The sequence below is a fragment of the Cylas formicarius genome, unplaced genomic scaffold, assembly GCF_029955315.1.
Source record: "Cylas formicarius isolate icCylForm1 unplaced genomic scaffold, icCylForm1.1 PGA_scaffold_10__41_contigs__length_53128322, whole genome shotgun sequence".
Taxonomy (NCBI): Eukaryota; Metazoa; Arthropoda; class Insecta; order Coleoptera; family Brentidae; genus Cylas; species Cylas formicarius.
In genome coordinates this window covers 9,657,567-9,677,405 of record NW_026844214.1, presented here as the reverse complement: position 1 = coordinate 9,677,405, position 19,839 = coordinate 9,657,567, and the positions used below count along the sequence as shown (strand labels likewise).

The following is a 19,839-nucleotide window of genomic DNA, read 5'->3' as shown; positions in this document are numbered from 1 at the left end:
GACGTAGTCCGCTTATATTATTGCACGGTACACTTTAAATATAAATGATGCATAAGCTTTTCACGTAACGATTTTATTCCTCCATTACTCCCGTATGAGTTAGAATGCAAATGCCCGTAACAAGTAGCCTTAATTTTCGTTGTCCGGTCCACCCAAATAAGTTTTGCATAATATGCCCGATATTAGGGTTTCGAAATGGCCGCCACTAATATTCGTACTCTTCGTCGGACCGACCTTAAATTACGCTCTATCTCTGGCCGGCCTATAACTTACTCTCTGGACTGTATCTGAACCGTTAATTATTACACTTCAAGAACATAATCGCTTTATGCGCTGTCCCACTGATTTACATTGGACGTATGATGGCGTTTGGTAGGACACTAACCAACATGCGCGTTTAATAAGATAAATTAACTAGACTTTGAAGTAGGTCATCAGATTTCTTTGGCAAATTAGCTTACACAGAAACCACTAAATACTAAAAGCCTCCAGACCCAGCTACCGACAAATTTTGCTAAACACCTGCCACTTTGTATATGAAATAAACATATTATCTTTACTATCTCTCATACAAAATTCAGCATATTAATATTATTGCAGTTCTGCCCCCTGCGGCTTTGGAACCATATTGAAAGTTTTCATTCTACATTGCGTCTGCATTTTTTTACGGCTGACTTATTCCGGTAATTAGTAATCCTATCCGTTAATTTTAAGCAAATTTCTAACTACCTATAGTTGGAATATTGTATCAAAATCGAAAGGAACATCACAATCATTTTAATTTAAAAAATATATATATCAAAGTCATTTAAAAAAAATAGACGTGGATGTTCAAACAGTGTTAATAGGGAATCTGTTTGGGGAGTCCATCTTTTTATTTTCCATTTAATTTTTTCTTATAAGCCCTCGAAGCAAACTTTTGAAAGTATCTTTGTCAATTTTTTTTCAACTTTTTGGGTAAAAAATATTGATAAATTAAAATGTTTGTAATTTTTAAAATGGTGTAATATCCGAAAATCACCCGACAAACCGCTATTCATACAGTAAGACGACAAATTTCCAAGATGCCTTCGCTAGCGATTTTAGAATTACCATATATCCGTAGTAGCGATTTGTGTTCAAACCTATTAAACGTACAGGTTGCGGTATAAATAGTGACTTTTATAAGAATCGCTTTTGAGCCGTCCAGTTTATGAAACCCACTCTATTTTCAAAAAGAACGAGTGGTTTTGAGTATTTCAGTTTGGTTGTTACAACTTATAAAACGGCAGCAGATCAGGTTTCGTTTAATACATCTTTGGCAATAAGCAATGAAAAATTAAATTGAAGAACAATAATATCACCAACCCGTAAAAAGTTAGGAAATAAAAAGCCAGTTTAAAGTCGCGAACTGTTAGAGTTTTTTAATTTCCAAAATGCAGGAAAAGTCAATTTCTTTTTTGCCATTGGGAACGGTTCCTGAAGGAGAAATGCCCCCAAACGCTGCCACTCTGACGCACCGACATTGCCGCTCTCATGGCTACTTAAAGACTTTTCGTACATTGCACCAATTATTTATTATATTTTTATAGAGAAAATTAAACAAATTTTATCCTATAACGGATTTTATTCAAAATAATAATCCAGAATTGAGAATATTTTTCTGAAATATCCTTTTATTTAATTAAGTTTCGAAAGTGCCCTTAAATATTGAGTAACAAAATTATTCATTAACACGAAACATGTTTTTTATACAGACAACAGTAAACTCTATTTACACGAACAATTTAAAACAATTACATACATAGGAGAACCTAATAAAAAAGTTTCAAAACATTTGTTTTAATGTGGTTTAAAAATAGCTTTCAGAACTAACAACAAATATTTAAAAAACAATAAAACGAAATGGCCAAAATCCCAAAAATCAGGTTGAAATGCGGATCTTGTCCTAAAATTCATATTGGACAAACAGGTAGATCCATCAAGAAACGCATTAACGAACAAACAGCCTTTAGATTGCAATTATGCTACACACTTAAACACAGAAACACATATTTTTGACGACAATTTTGATATTTTACATACAGCCACAAAAAGTAGAAAATTGAATTTATTGGAAGCCATGAAGATTAACAAAATGAGACATTCAAATGTATTGCTTAACGATCAATTAGATTTAAATACCTCTCCTTTATTGAACTTAAATTCTCGCAACAACATTAATTAAGGTTTTATGGTCATTTTTCGGTATATATAGTAGCAGGTAGTTTGTAAATATTACATTTGATAAAGACACGGTGTTGTCGAAACAATTGTCATGTCATAATATATAATTTCGTGAAAATCTGAACTTTTAGTTCTTATTTATTTTGATAAATGGATTTGCATCAAGTAAAAGTCACCTCAGTGTAATACTAATAATACACACTATCTGCCAAAAATCATCTATAGTGTAGATAGAACCAAAGATTTTTGATTCTCTGCCACCGCAAATTGCAAAATGGGTTGTAAATAGTGATTTTAGTATTAGTTAAATAATATCATATACTCCTTTTATTATTTATTTTATTTATTTATAGACTCAGTGACGTCATATTTCGAATATCATAGAGTGTCAAATAATGTGAATAATAGAGGATTTAGTGTTCTTGAATAGAATAATTTCATTCATTTCATGTAATCTGAATTATATTTTCCACTTTTCATGAAGAAAAAATATTCCAAATCTGATATTATTAATTTTTACGGTTTTTATTTAACAACAATTGCAGATTTAAAAATGCCGTCCAACAGGACTTCGACATCAAGGGGTAGTTACTTCAACGGTAACAATGTTGTTTTTTTTGTCAGTAACTTGCTAGCTACAAATTATCAGTACCGAATCTGCGCGATAGCATGAATGACTTTCATACGCAACAGTCACTAAATAAATTATTTTCTCCTTTTATTGTCCTGTCAGTTATCTACAGGAACAGATTTGTGAAACTTTGTTGTTATCTCGTATATCTGCATAATGAATTGTGTCTTAAAATTTATCAAAATTTGCATCCTCAAAAATGAACAAATAAAGTCCGGGAAAGAAGTTCTCATTCACTCTTTGACATAGAAAGAAATCATTCCAATATCTGCACCCAAAATAATGCAACCTCACTGAAACCGATTTTATATTACTATCTACAATTCCACGCGTCACTATTTGACATTTTGAAACTTCAGACGAGAACGATATTGAAAAATTTCTCCGCACTGTGTACTTCAACAACTAATATTACCTACCGCTCGTGCTCATAAAGTTTTCCTTTAATTCCAGACGTTCCTTTGGTGTCCTTAGAACTAGGAAGACCTTTGAACGGCAGCACTATCAAAGAGGGAGTCGACGTTTATTTCGAATGCAACATCAAATCAAATCCCTGGGTCTACAAAGTTAGCTGGAGACATAACGTAAGTTTAGTCAACAACTATTATTTGCCTTTTCCCCGGGAGTTCGAAAACTGATTCCCGTTTGTCAGTTTTGCTAGTTTGCAGTCAATTCCACACGCTCCGATACGAAAACTTTTTAGAATTTTGTTACTCTAAATGTTACCGCTTCGTATGGCAGGGAAACTGTTACTAATATACGCGAACATGATTCGGAAAATAGAAAGAGTGCGGTTTATTAAATTTGAATAAACATAAATCGTTTTATCACTGGTGACCGATGAACATTTAACTCGTTGCGCATATTTTGATGAAAAGTATTGGAAAGAAGCAAACTTAGAAAACAGCAAAACTAAGTGCACAAAAAATCGGCTTGAAAGAACGATAATTTTTTCAAATCCTCTTAACAAATATATGTTTTTTAAATCGATTTCGTTTTTTGGCAGAATACACTCAATTATGGCCGCTTATTTTATGAAATCAAAGGAGGCACAAATATAATTGTCATATCTATCTTATAGCGATTTGTAGATACAGGGTGATTTCGAAAATGTTGCATTTTTTAGTTGTAGTTCGGTCATGCGTTAACTTATCGAAAAGGTTGAAAACTGGCGCCGAAAGAGTTTTTAATTAGGCGTACTTAATTTTGTTCTGAAATTGACAAATTTTTCACAATTACAAGCGTATGAGTAGGCCATGAGAAAAATGGCTCTTGACATTTCGTAATTATTATTTTAATTTCTACATCCTCTTCTTTCTACTATAGCTCATGTTGAACCAAAATATAACAATTATGAAAATTAAACATAAAATATTATGTAATTTATGTAATTATGAATTTTTTATGGCCTACTCATAAAAAATAATAAAATTGGAGATCTATTCTTTTTATTTGAAATACCTCTCATGTGTTGTACATTTTCAATTAAAAAACAGAAAATTTATATATATATATATATATATATATATATATATATATATATATATATATATATATATATATATATATATATATATATATATATATATATATATATATTTCTTCCAGCTTTCATTTCACGAAAAAGTAGCCTTGGGTCACTTTAGCTTCACTGTCACTGTACTTTAAAAATAAAAACAAAAATTGCTTTCAAATGTTAAAGAAGAATCAGTACAATTTCATGGTTACGGATTAATCTAAGTAACTTTAATTACATCTCAAATAGAATTCGTCAGCTATATACAGCATGATTCATTCATGGACAAATACATATAATAACTGTTACTGTATAATTATGACCTTAAAATATTAAGATTTTATCCAGATCACTTAGATAAAATGTGGCAACTTACAAATTTGAAAACTATTTAGCCAAGCACTCTGTGCTGTGCGACAGCGGTAAATGGCTGGTTGATCCGCCCCAAATTCTATGCCACTGGCGAAATTGACAATAGTTTGAAGCACGATCCGAAATGATTACTTAACATCGTTCTGTGTTACAAAATTCTATAGTTAAAATAAAATCTTAGAAATGGTTGGAGATGATATTTAATCTGAAATATATAGGGTTCTAAATTTTGTATCTACTACACTTTTAGGCCTAAAATTTTAGTTGTTTGACAATAGGCCATTATCCAGTAACTAAGTTATGGGATTGTGGTCATTTAAATTTTATTACACTTGAAATTAACGCGAAATTATAATTATTAATTTGTATAGGGGAAACAACTGTATAACAATGTACAAGCTGGAACAGTAGTCACCAATCAAAGTCTTGTTCTACAATCCATCACAACCGCCCGATCAGGTCACTATACATGTGTTGGCCACAATCAAGAAGGGGATGGTGAAAGTAATCCCGTTCAGCTTGACGTAAAATGTAAGTATATAAGCCTTCTATATTTTTTGTTGTTAAATCATTAATATACTTCCAATTTTTCGTGAGTAGTTTTATTCTGCCGAGGCGCCCAACTTTTCTTTTTTGTAAAAAATTGCAAAGCGGGGCCCTATGAAATTGAGCAGGTAAAAACACGTCGATTTTGTGATTAAAATATTTGGATTTTTAGTTTTCACCTTCATAAATAATAAAATTATTAAATGGTCACCTACTAATTTGTTGGGCCATTTTGCTTGTCCTACATTTCGAAATTGTTTATTGGTCGATCAAATTTATTTCATTAATATACGTAGGACAAAAAACAAAATGGTAGAGTGGCATATTCTTGATTCAAATTAATCAATGTTCTACAAAAATGGCTTTTAGCGTTAATTTAACAAAAAACTTGTAAACTGAGAAAGTGCAAGAACGGCATGTGTACTATGAAATTGATGGACCCACGATAACAATTGAAATAATTGAACGATTACGTCGTTCTTTCATTAGTTCATTACAGTTAAGCTGTTTAATTCATATTAATGATTTAATTAACACGTATTCGATTGAAGGTCTGTTTTATTTTTTTTCTTTGTTTATAATATATTAAATATTTTCCGTGTTACAAACAGGTACGTAGGTAAATAAATGACTAAAAGTCTGTTAATAGATGGTTGTCCGTTTGGGTGGGTTGAGGGTAGTGGAATGAGAGGAGAGGGGTTAGAACAAACATAGATTTTGTTTTATATATATAAATTTTTGTGGGTTGATAAGGTCAATTTATATATATATATATATATATATATATATATATATATATATATATATATATATATATATATATATATATATATATATATATATATATATATATATATATATATGATGACACTATATTCCGGGATATCATCCGTTCGCTCGTTGAACTCCGACTGGAATCCTGCATCCGACTGGAATCCTGCAAATCTTGCATCCGACTGGAATCCTGCAGACGTTTCGCCAAAATCTCACTTGGCATCTTCAATGCTCGCGTTCCGAAAACACTTCGAACACTGTGTTTTCGGAACGCGAGCATTGAAGATGCCAAGTGAGATTTTGGCGAAACGTCTGCAGGATTCCAGTCGGATGCAAGATTTGCAGGATTCCAGTCGGATGCAGGATTCCAGTCGGAGTTCAACGAGCGAACGGATGATATCCCGGAATATAGTGTCATCACATTTTTCCATCCGTGAATCAATACGTGAGAATATATATATATATATATATATATATATATATATATATATATATATATATATATATATATATATATATATATATATATATATATATATGTTATATCCGGAAATCCTATTGTCCATATGGGTTAAATGCCACCGACCTGCAAGAGTGCAACGATTGCGAAAACGTCGTGTCAACGATATGTCGCAACATCCGCAGCCGTCGACCCCGTCAACGTCAGCATAAATTTATTATAAATACCAATTTCTATTGTAAAACGTTGTCTGATAACATTCTCTCATCACGAGGTTATTATGTCCATTTTTAGTTGTATTTTAACGGTCTGATAACATTCTCTCATCACGAGGTTATTATGTCCATTTTTAGTTTGATTTTAACGGTCTAATAACATTCTCTCGTCACGAGGTTATTACGTCCAATTTCATTTTGATTTTTATTTTAATTTAAAGTTAATAAATATATTTTTTAAAAAGTTATTTTTGAAAAGTGAAATATAAAAATTGGCGCAGTCAGTAGGATCCGTTCACGTTGCTAGAACACGAGTATTCTAACTAGTGACGGCGGATTCCAATCCCTTAGACGGAAAGAAGAACCATCGCAGCCCAGTCGTGCCGGAACAAGGAACCTTCCATCACCGTTTCGAGAGGCAAGAATTCGGAGTAGGATCTGTTCACGTTGCTAGAACACGAGTATTCTAACTAGTGGCGGCAGATTCCGACCCCTAAATCTAGGGAACAACGAAGACAGCCCATCGTACCGGAACAAGGATAAACCCATCAACCGTCTCGAAAGGCAGCAATGAAAATAGTACTGTAAGTGTTAAGAATCGTTACGAATAGTTTTATTTTGAATTTGCAACATTGTTGAATTTATTACGTTCGATTACCCAAGGTTGAAAATTACCTATTTATTGAATTTCCCAACGTAGAATCGTTCCGGGATAATTATTTTGATTAAATTTTAGTCTCCAAGTTTAACTTGGCAATATTTAAAACAAAAAATAATTGTGTTTGAACTTCTTATAAATTTATTTGCTTTTTCTTAAAACCTAAAATAATGGCAACTCAATCAGACGAACCTAGTACAATGCTGGAAGTTGAACCTTATAAACTTTCGGAAATTTTCTGTATCGTACCTGAATTTGAGGGTGACCAAATCTTTTTAGGAAATTTTATAAACGCGTGTGATTGTGCTTATAATATGGCAACAACGCAACAAAAAATTCTTTTAGTGATTCACATTAAAAATAAGCTCCGCGGTAAAGCAGCTCAATTAATTAATTCTAGGAATCCTGATTCATATCTAGAAATAAAGAAACTATTAACTCTACACTTTGGTGATTCTAGAGATTTACCTTCCCTAATTCATGACCTTCAACGTCTTAAACAATTGCCCAATAAATCAGCATTAACATTTTTCAATCGTCTTCAAGTCCTAAATGCGAAAATGCATTCATGTGTTCAAAAATCCACCACATTAGGATCCAAAGAGCAAAAGGATGCTCAGATATCTTTAATTGAGACTATGACCCTTAATACACTTCTTACAGGTTTAGAACCTAGATTAGGTCAATTCATTCGTGCTAGTAATCCCACTTCACTTTTAGAAGCCCAAGCAAGGATTCGTCGAGAACTCCAACTCTCATATTTTGAAAATCAAAAATCTGTCAAATTAAATTCTCCTAAATCGCATTCTGCGAATATTCGAACCCCTCTTCAGCAACCTAAATGCACTTTGTGTAATAAAATTGGCCATACTTCAAATCAATGTAGAAGTACGCATGTCAAACCAAATTTTTCGCAATATCCACAGCGACCTTCTAATTGGTTCCAACAAAACAACATTAGCAACAATTCGAATCCAATACCGATAAAATCTTCAAACTCTTATCCTAAGCCACATTTTATGAATCCAAACCCGCAGCGAACTCATCATGTAAACTCAAACCCGATCTACATCGACGGTTATTCCGGAAATTCCCAGGAATTTTCACATGAAAATTACACTCTTCAAGAAGATAATGAATTTCAAAATCATTATTCTAACCATCCAGAAAACTGCGAACCAGAGCAGGATTTTCAAGAAAGCCCTTACGATATCCCACCAGACGAAATGTCTCCAAACCCGATTTTCGAAATCAATTCCCAAATTCAAACCCTGAATTTAGACAACATGAATCCCAATCTAAACTTTCCAGAACAGAACTTCTGTTAAACCCTCTTCTTACGGTAAATTCTAAAAATTTATACTATATTTTTGACGCTACGCAAAAATTCAAAATATTAATAGATACAGGCGCAGGTATTTCTATCTTTAAATAAAAAACCGCTGAAAATTACATAACACGAGTTAAGGAAAATATTACCATCCAAGGTATAACAAATCAAACACTTTTTATTAAAGAATCCACACTTATTCCATTCACCGATAACGACAAACATAAAGTCTATCTTTACGATCTTGACATCGAATTTGACGGAATTCTCGGTTTAGATTTTCTTGATCGCTACCAATGTAGAATCGATTTAAAGTCCAAAAAACTTATAACGAATTTTAAAACAATGCCTTTGCATAAAGTAGGACACGAATCTGTTCTTCCCAAAATTTGTAAAAAACCTGAACAAAATATTCAAAATCGAATTTCAATCGAACCTAGGACCGAAAGAATTTTCAAATTAAAATGTAGTTTAACAAACACAGACGCTATTCTCCACTCTCAAGAATGTGAAAAAGTTAGGTTACCTAATGCTTTAGTTAAAGTAAATAACAAAGGTGAATTTTTTACTACTGTTATTAACGCTAATGCTATCCCAAAAACTATAGATTTTTCAAATTTATCTATCGAACCTTTTAATACAAATCTTAACGAAAAAGAAATAAATAATATTTTCAATTTAAATCCTCAACCTGTTGATAGGCGCGGTATAATTCAATCCCAGTTACGCACCGATCATTTAAACGAAGAAGAAAAAGAATTAATAACACAATTATGTCTTGATTTTTCTGATATATTCTATTTAGAAGGAGATCATTTAAGTTTTACTAATGAAATTAAACATACTATTGAAACGAACAACGCCAGACCGATTTTTACAAAATCATATAGGTACCCACATGTCCACAAACAAGAAGTAAAGTCACAAATCAACAAAATGCTCGAACAAGGAATCATTCGACCTTCCACTTCTCCATGGTCTTCCCCTGTTTGGGTTGTCCCAAAAAAATTAGACGCTTCTATGAAACAAAAATGGCGCGTAGTCATCGACTATCGCAAACTAAATGAAGTCTCTGTCGACGATAAATACCCTCTTCCCAATATTTCCGATCTCTTAGACCAGTTAGGCAGATGTCAATATTTCACTACTTTGGACCTAGCCTCTGGGTTTCACCAAATTGAAATTGATCCCAAGGACGTTGCTAAAACTGCATTTTCAGTTGAAAATGGTCATTTTGAATTTCTCCGTTTACCCTTCGGACTAAAAAATTCTCCATCCACTTTCCAACGTGTCATGGACAACATTCTCTTAGGTCTTCAAAACGAACGATGTCTCGTTTACATGGACGATATTATCGTTTATTCCGCTACCATACACGAACATATACAAAGGTTAACTGATGTCTTTAAACGCCTTCGTGGTGCAAACCTCAAACTCCAACCTGACAAGTGTGAATTTCTTCGAAAGGAAGTAGCTTATTTAGGGCATCTCGTGACCCCAGATGGAGTCAATCCCAACCCTGAGAAAATAGACGCTATTCAAAAAATTTCAGAACCAAAATCACCAAAAGACATTAAATCCTTCCTTGGTTTAGCCGGTTACTACCGACGTTTTATCCCCAATTTCGCTAAGATCTCAAAACCTTTAACTAGACTTCTCCAAAAAGACACACCCTTCGCATTCAATTCAGAATGCAAAAATTCATTTAATGAGCTTAAAAACGCTCTAATACGTGATCCAATACTCATTTATCCAAATTTCGAGGAAACTTTTGTCCTAACCACCGATGCCAGTGCATTTGCCATTGGTGCAGTTCTTTCACAAGGTCCAATTGGAAAAGACCTTCCCATAGCATATGCCTCTAGAACTCTATGTAGTGCAGAGACGAAATATTCAACTATAGAACGGGAACTTCTCGCCATAGTATGGGCAGTTAAACACTTCCGCCCTTATCTGTTCGGAAGAAAATTTACTCTCGTTACTGATCATCGTCCTTTAACTTGGCTATTTTCGATAAATGATCCTGGTAGTCGTTTAGCTCGATGGCGTCTTAAGCTTGAAGAATACGACTATACCATTGTGTATAAGCCCGGTAAAAAAAATAAAAACGCAGACGCTTTATCCCGTGTTAAAATTAACCATATTCAAGATTGTGTCGATCTCCAAAAGAAAATTTTTATCCTTGCATCTAATAACGATGACATTCACAACCGACCATCCACTAGTAAAGAAGAAATCGTTCACGATGACAATTCTAATAATTCAGATATCGAAGACGACACAGCGGAAGTTACAGAAGAATACAACAACTTCGCATACCTTCACAAAACCACATCCCTTATAGATTATTCCAAAATAGAAACCTCTAATTCGCAACTTCTCGACAAAAACCACAAAGATATTGTCACTTTCTTTTGGCAATCAAAACTTGATGATTTGCATACCAAAATAATGGACGATATTTTTGAAGAAGATATAAATTTTACGTTTAACAAAATTAACATTTTTTCTAGCAAAACCGTCAAAGGCAGGAAATATTATATAATCCCTCTTCCATATGACAATGAAACTGTAGTTCAACATTTATTCTATATTTTATTCACAGCTAAAAATGACTTTGATCTTTCAAAACTGTATTGTATTGAAAATAATTTACAACTTCCAATATTAGAAGTATTCTCCTTTATATTTTCCGAAAAGGATATAAAACTAAGAATCTGCCAAGATATAGTTCGAACTCCCGATCAAGACGAAATCCCTATCATTTTAGACCAATACCATTCAGGAAAAAATAATTTACATCGCGGAATCAACGAAACAGTTAAGCGCATAAAGCAAAAATACAATTGGCCAACCTTGACCAAAGATGTCGAAAACTATATTAGAAAGTGCGAAATATGTCAAAAAGTCAAGATCTATCGTAAAAACCTCAACACACCATTAGTTATCACAGAAACTCCTAAAACTCCTTTTGAGCGCATTAACATCGATATTTTCGAATTCCCAGTTCGTAATTACGCCCTTACCATAAGAGACGAACTCACAAAATTCACCCAGGCATATCCAATAAAAGACAAAAAAGCTTCTACAATCGTTACTACCCTTCTTCTCTACTTCCAACATTTTGGAACTCCTCTTAGAATACATTGTGACCATGGCCGGGAATTTGATAACTCCCTCGTCAAAGATCTTTGTCTTTTGTACGATATAAAGTTAACTTTCTCCAGCGTTAGCCACCCACAATCTAATGGATCACTAGAAAGATTCCATGCCACGCTCACAGAAATGATCCGAGCTCATAAAGCCGAAAATCCAAAAGAACACCCCTTTCATGCTCTTCCATACGCAATAATCTGCTACAACAACACAAAGAATAAAACGCATGGTTTTTCCCCTTATGAACTAATATTTGGGCACACTTCTAGTAGGCCTCCAGAAATTCTGTATAATGAAGAACAACTCATCACCAAATACATCCGAGACCTAAATAATCGCATGCAGCATTATTACAGAGTCGCGCGTACCCGCACTGATCAACAAAAACAAAAATCCAAAGTAAGATTTGATCAAGCAATCTCTAGAAATATGACTAAATATAATGTAGGAGATAAAGTTTATGTTAAGGAAACTCAAATTAGCGATAAAGCTCAGAATAAATTTAACGGTCCGTATGAAATTCTTGAAGTATTTGAAACTTCAGCCACTGTCAAAAATTTAGCTACCGAACAAGTTTCAAAATTTAATTTTGACAAGTTTAAACCTTATTACGATTAAATTAAATTTCTTTCAAGATCTTGGGACTGATCTCTACGGTCGCACCCCAAATCCTCATTACTCCAGTAAATAATACAGTAGGCATCTTATACCATGAAGAAAGTAGTCTAAAAGTATCCAACAACAAATGGAAGCTGCTAGTTTATAAAAAAAAACTAAAACCTCTGCGAGAAACCATACGACATAATAACAAAATACTTTCCTCTCTCACAAAAAAATGTTAGACGATTCTTTTCCTCGTACGACAGCCTTAAAAACAAGTATCCAAACTCATTTTAGTCTTCTAACTATAATTGCTGACTCAGTCGAAGAGAAATTTTCAGAAATTACTATCAACACTGAAAATTTTAATTTTAGAACTAAACGCGGTTTAATTAACGGTGTAAGAACTATTTTTAAATTAATTACCGGAAACCTAGACTCTACAGACGGCGAATACTTTAATGAATGTATAAATAAAGTAACAAAATCTTTTAATTCTACAATTTAAACTCTCCGAATCGACGAAGAAACTTTTAATCAAGATCTAACTCAAATTTAAAAATCTCTCTATGATATTTCGGACACCGTAGCATTTTACGAATGTCAAATTAAAACACTTAATCTTTGCGAAAGCTTTACGGAAGGTTATGTATACCTAGAGTCTTACCTCAGCGATATATTAAACGCAATCACGTTCACATGAATCAAAGTTTTACATTGCTCTATTATTTACCCACGAGATTTAGTCATTTCTCTTCAGGAAATTTCAAAATCCTTGACAAAAAAAAAAAAATTTTCACTACCACCCTATACTTCGAGCATTGCAAGGTACGTAGATATTATGGAGCTAGAAGCATTTCAAACTGAAAATAAAATTGTTTTTGTATCAAGAATTCCCTTAATAGAACCTAAAATATACACATTGCATCGTGTTTTACCTATTCCAATTTTGGACAATCGAACACGTTTATTTCATATAATTGCAACAATAATAAAATATATTGCGCGTGATGACGATTCTTTACTCTATGTAATACCTGAAGATCTAAAAAGCTGCAAACAAATTCGAGTGCATTTATTGGAAGCTCCAGAGTACGAGCTAAACACTGTGTCGAAGAATATAAGAACGTGACCTACAAGAGCCACGCCGTTAAGATTCCATATGATTGCTGTTCTCAAATTCCAGTTTCAACCCCCAGAGTTGAAACCCCTGAAACTAATACTTTGCTGTTTCATTTGCAAATGCCGGAGAAAGAAACCGAGAATACTCAGCATCGCCGATGGTAACGATCCCCAACAACCTCCGAAGCCAAGTCGAAGACCCCTGCTCCCGATGCAACTCAAATCACTAACTCCGAAAAGACGGACTAGCATCCACCCAGAAGTAACTACCCGAGAAGTTACGCTTTAATTAGTCTACGAAAAGCTGCAGCTAGGCTCCACCTTTTCACTAAATGGGGGAGCTGTTATATCCGGAAATCCTATTGTCCATATGGGTTAAATGCCACCGACCTGCAAGAGTGCAACGATTGCGAAAACGTCGTGTCAACGATATGTCGCAACATCCGCAGCCGTCGACCCCGTCAACGTCAGCATAAATTTATTATAAATACCAATTTCTATTGTAAAACGTTGTCTGATAACATTCTCTCATCACGAGGTTATTATGTCCATTTTTAGTTGTATTTTAACGGTCTGATAACATTCTCTCATCACGAGGTTATTATGTCCATTTTTAGTTTGATTTTAACGGTCTAATAACATTCTCTCGTCACGAGGTTATTACGTCCAATTTCATTTTGATTTTTATTTTAATTTAAAGTTAATAAATATATTTATATATATATATATATATATATATATATATATATATATATATATATATATATATATATATATATATATATATATATATATATATATATATATATATATATATATATATATATATATATATATATATATATATATATATATATATATATATATATATATATATATATATATATATATATATATATATATATATATATATATATATATATATATATATATATATATATATATATATATATATATATATATATATTAACACGTATTCGATTGAAGGTCTGTTTTATTTTTTTTCTTTGTTTATAATATATTAAATATTTTCCGTGTTACAAACAGGTACGTAGGTAAATAAATGACTAAAAGTCTGTTAATAGATGGGTGTCCGTGTGGGTGGGTTGACGGTAGTGGAATGAGAGAAGAGGGGTTAGAACAAACATAGATTTTGTTTTATATATATAAATTTTTGTGTGGTTGATAAGGTCAATTTATATATATATATATATATATATATATATATATATATATATATATATATATATATATATATATATATATACATATTTCTAGTTTGTGAGTTCTTGGATCCTTTTGATTTTTTAAATTCTTAAGAAATGGTTCTTGGGTTTTTTTGGTCCTTTTTTAGTGAAATTAAAATAAGTTTCCGTTACTTGTGAAACATTTTATTTTTTGTGACGTTTCGGCCTTCAAGACCTTCTTCAGACATTTAATTTTAACCTTAAGCCAAAAATCAACGGTTCACTATATAGTTGTTTGGTAATTTAGAGTTTTACAACATTCACAACAGACATATCGAATATGTAAATCGACAAGGCACATTGATAAGACGACGAACCAAAACAATAAATGTTATAAATTTATATATATATATATATATATATATATATATATATATATATATATATATATATATATATATATATATATATATATATATATATATATAATGTGAGCGGCGCGCATGCGCTAAACATTATACGTAATGCGCCAGCTGCCTATATAGTGCATAGTACAGTCTACAACGGCGTACATTTTCCAGTGTTTTTGTTTCTGCAAAATTTATTTATTTATTTTGATAGTGATCGTGAAGTGTTGCTTGTGTAATTTGTCGAGTGAAAACGAGAATTTTCGGGAAAAGAAAGAGGATGTTAAAATTTTTTCTCAAAACATTTTTTCCCTAATTTAGAACCGAAAAATGCCCAATAAATTGGTAAGACAATGTGGCTATTTAATAAAGTAGGACACATGTTAATTCAAATAATTTATAAAATGACATTTGTTATAAAAACTAACTTATCTTAATAATTTTTTTTCAATTACCAAAAACACTTGTTACACACCTGCGCATTCTTTTAGGCCCCACTTGACAACTTTTTCGCAGAGAAAAATGTTGTAGGTTTTCCTAAAATAAAGTTGCTCACGATAAATAAATATTATATAAATCGTTTTAAAAAAAAAGACAGCTGGCTCCCAGACCTCCCCATCGAAAATTGTTGTTATCTATGCCGTCCACTACCGCTGCAAACAGTGTTGTCGATATGATGGGTTTGTTGTCCCTTGACAGATTGTCTTTAAGTACTGGGTTTAAGTGGTATCACTTAGTGTCCGTTAGAACCACTAAAATATAAGAACAGATTTTAAATTAATATTTTTATTCACAAACGAATAAAATATGAAGGAAACATGAACATTCCGAAAAAGTCAGGCTGCCGGATTGATCTACTTTTTGTAACATGTTTTGTAAAATGTCTGCCGGGCCTTTAATCACTTTGCGTGGCAATATATCTACTAAGCTAAGTTTTCGAAGCAAAACGGATATTTTAGCTTCCCTCAATTCCACTAAAATACGCTACCTGCTGTTTTGTAGGTTATTAAGCCCCGCACTCAACGGTAGTTTCGCGTAAAGTAGATGTCAAGCGAAACTTTAGCTCTAAATCACAAACTAATCTTCGGGATTGGCCAGTTCAATACCCGTTCCATTTTTCATTGGATTAAAGTTCAGTAAATGCCCTTAAAATGTATTTGAATTCGGCAAGGCTCGGGATATCGGCAAATGTAAATTAATTCTATTGTTTTCCGAAACAGATTCGTTGGTTGTTTGTTTACCTTTCCGAATTCTATTGCCCCTAAATATTTATGGCCACCGAGTCCGATTGATTAGTGCTTAATTTTTAAAATGTTCTAAACATAGTTTTCAGTGGTGAAAATTGACGTAACGCATATTGTACACACAAAATAATAAATCAAATATCAAAATCTCTCTTGCTATTTTACTAACTACATATTACGATTTTGATCTAATGCTTTTTTATAATTTTCTCTTTATGGCGGGTATGCTTCAATCGTTGTTTCTGGAGTAGTTCCTTCTTCCATGGCTTGTACTTGTTGAATGTATTAGTGCAGAACGCAGTTATTGTCACATAGATGGCATTACGTGTATTGTTTTTGAAATAACTTCCTTTTTTTTGGCCTACGTGACTAGAGAACAAGCACGCGGTGGAATGGCGGACCAAGTGTAGAATGAATTTTGTTAGTTTTCTTATAAATTTCAATATTTAATACATCCTTCTTAAAATAAAACGCTTCAGTGTGTGTTATTAAACCCACATAATTCAAGAGTACTAACTATTGAAACTTATCTTCGGTTTTATATTCGGGTCACCCAAAACTATCCGACTCTTCAAATTTCCGTCGAATTTTTTGATTTGAAGTTTTGACCAACCCCAGTTTTGAAACTTATCTCGAGTGTTGTTTTTTCTTTTTTCTCTAAACTCTTGTATTTCCCCTGACATACCATATCAGGCTTCCTCCAAATACTCAATGAGTGCTTCCGAGATTGCAGTCCCGTTACCTCTTCAAAAATGTTTTCGCCCCATTTTTTCAACTTGGGATGCTAATTTTTTAAAAACTGTTCTTAATTACCCAAATAACACTACTTTAAGCGAGCTATATGTTGATTTTTCGAAACTTGATTGACAACTAACAACTAAAAATGCCAAGCCAACATCAACAATAAAACTGGAATGAAATGATGCGAACGAGTGTCCATATAAGAAGATCCAACACATAATATAGAACTTAAAACATAATTCAGCCACATCTTATTTTGCATTCTGCAGATATTATTTCCGTTTCCACGTCTACGAATTTCGGGTATCTCGTGAGAAATATTTCAAACATTTGATACCGAGAAGATGTATAATATTTCGGAGATATGAATAAGATTTTTTGATCTATTAGTTTCACTCCAGTTTCAGCAAATGTATGTTTTTGCCTGGCTTTTGACGTCGGCGCGTATCATTAATCACTGATATGTAGATGCGCTACTTTCCATTCATTCCCCGTCGGCGATATGTATCTGACATGATGTGCGTATCCGGTAAAAAATATTGTCATATTTTATTGTATAATGTATAATCTATTATTCGCCCATCTTATTAGGAAAATAAATTGTCACCGTCGAAGTATTGCAATGAATTTCAGAAAAAAACATGTCAAATTCTGCGTGAAATTATTTAGTCTTGCAGAAATAACTGAATTCTCAATCTGAAAAAAAGTTTGTACAGCCGAAGTAACTCTACAACATTAGTGCAGTGTATATGTTGAAAAATTTAGTACAGGAAATAGATTATTGCGTTTAAACCACATAATTTTCAATGTGTTCTATAATTTCTTAATTTTATACTAAAGTGCTTAATATGTTTGCCTAGAACGGCGTTTCCCAACGTGGGGCCCACTCCCCACATTTAATAATTAGGGAAGTCAAGTTCAGGATACACTTGACAAGTTCATTTTCGCTCCGGGCTATTTAAATGCAATGCTAGATGACAACAAAAAAAAGGCCAATCAAAAAAAATTGCAGTAAATAATTATTAGCTATAATTTTTGACATTACTAACATATCAACTGGGTGATTGATGACAACAAAAAAAGCCCAATCATAAAAAATTGCAGTAAATAATTATTAGCTATAATTTTTGACATTACTAACATATCACTGGGTGATTGATGACAACAAAAAAAGCCCAATCATAAAAAATTGCAGTAAATAATTATTAGCTATAATTTTTGACATTACTAATATATCAACTGGGTGATTGATGACAACAAAAAAGTACAATCATAAAAAAATTGCAGTAAATAATTATTAGCTATAATTTTTGAAATTACTAACATATCAACTGGGTGATTGATGACAACAAAAAAAGCCCAATCATAACAAATTGCAGTAAATAATTATTAGCTATAATTTTTGACATTACTAACATATCAACTGGGGGATTGAGACAAGAAAAAAAGCCCAATTATAAAAATTTGCTGCAAATAATTATTAGCTATAATTTTTGGCATTACTAACATATCAACTGGGTGATTGATGACAACAAAAAAAGCCCAATCATAAAAAATTTCAGTAAATAATTATTAGCTATAATTTTTGACATTACTAACATATCAACTGGGTGATTGCAGTCGTCAAGTAAACTTCATCGTGCATTCACCGTAGGTGTGTGGTATTAATTAGAATAAATGTCCATCAGTTAATTGTTGATTAAATAAATATCTTCATATATATTATATAGATATAATTGTAAGTATTTGATTTTATTTTTAGAAGCATTTGTTTTTGCAGAATATTATATCAAGTGGAAAAAATATCGCTAATGTTTTATATACAATTAAATAAATATGTTTTTTTGGTATAGCTTTTATAACACATATTATATTTATAGTTTTTAATTGAACTTTTTTTTTAGCCTATGAGTGATACAGGCAAGAGAAAAATTCGTCAATATTCCTTTACACGCCCGCTGTTCACGATGCCTTTTTGTCCTTTATGCTACCAATGCTTGACCGACGAATCAATCAAAAACGAGGTCGCCTTCAGATTTGAGTCACTTTAAAACTTTAAAGAAAAAATTTGAAGCCTCTATTTACTGCTCAACTAATAATCGTCTTACTGAAGGTAGTTATCAAATTTCTTTATTAATTGCTAAAACTGTCAAAAATCGCACTATAGGAGAGAATTTGATAAAACGGTCAATATCAGCATTCCTTAAAACGGTTCTAGAAAAAGATAACAAAGATGTAAAAGCTATGCCACTGAGTAACAATACTGTTAGCAGAATAAGCGAAATGAGCGAAGATATTGAAAGACAACTTGTTAAAAAGCTGAAAACAAGAAAATAAGAAAATTATCTGTGCAATTCGATAAATCAACTTTGAGAGACAGTAAGGCTGTATTGATAACTTATGTAAGATATATTGACGAAGGTCATTTTGCTGAAGAAATGTTGTTCTGTAAAAAATTGGAAAGTACCACTACCTCGAAAGATATGTATAATAATTTAAAAACCTATTTTGATGTCAATGATATATCAATGAAAAGTATAACATCTTGTGCTACAGATCGCGCCCCTAATATGGTAGGCAAATCCACACATGATTCTTGTGCATTGTGTTTTTCATAGGGTAGCCAAGAATATCTCGCCTGTTCTAAATGAACTACTACTTGCAGAAATAAAGTG

The 19,839-nt window shown here is 32.4% G+C and overlaps 1 protein-coding gene across 1 annotated transcript in view; it reads left to right on the top strand.

The window, feature by feature from the left end:
* Positions 1-19,839, top strand: part of LOC132708254 (synaptogenesis protein syg-2-like) — a 284,014-nt gene that overhangs the window by 226,650 nt on the left and 37,525 nt on the right. Inside the window, exons 6-7 of the mRNA XM_060680448.1 lie at positions 3,290-3,420; positions 5,096-5,255. Of these exons, the coding sequence (XP_060536431.1) occupies positions 3,290-3,420; positions 5,096-5,255 (291 nt within the window). The remainder of the gene's footprint in view (positions 1-3,289; positions 3,421-5,095; positions 5,256-19,839) is intronic.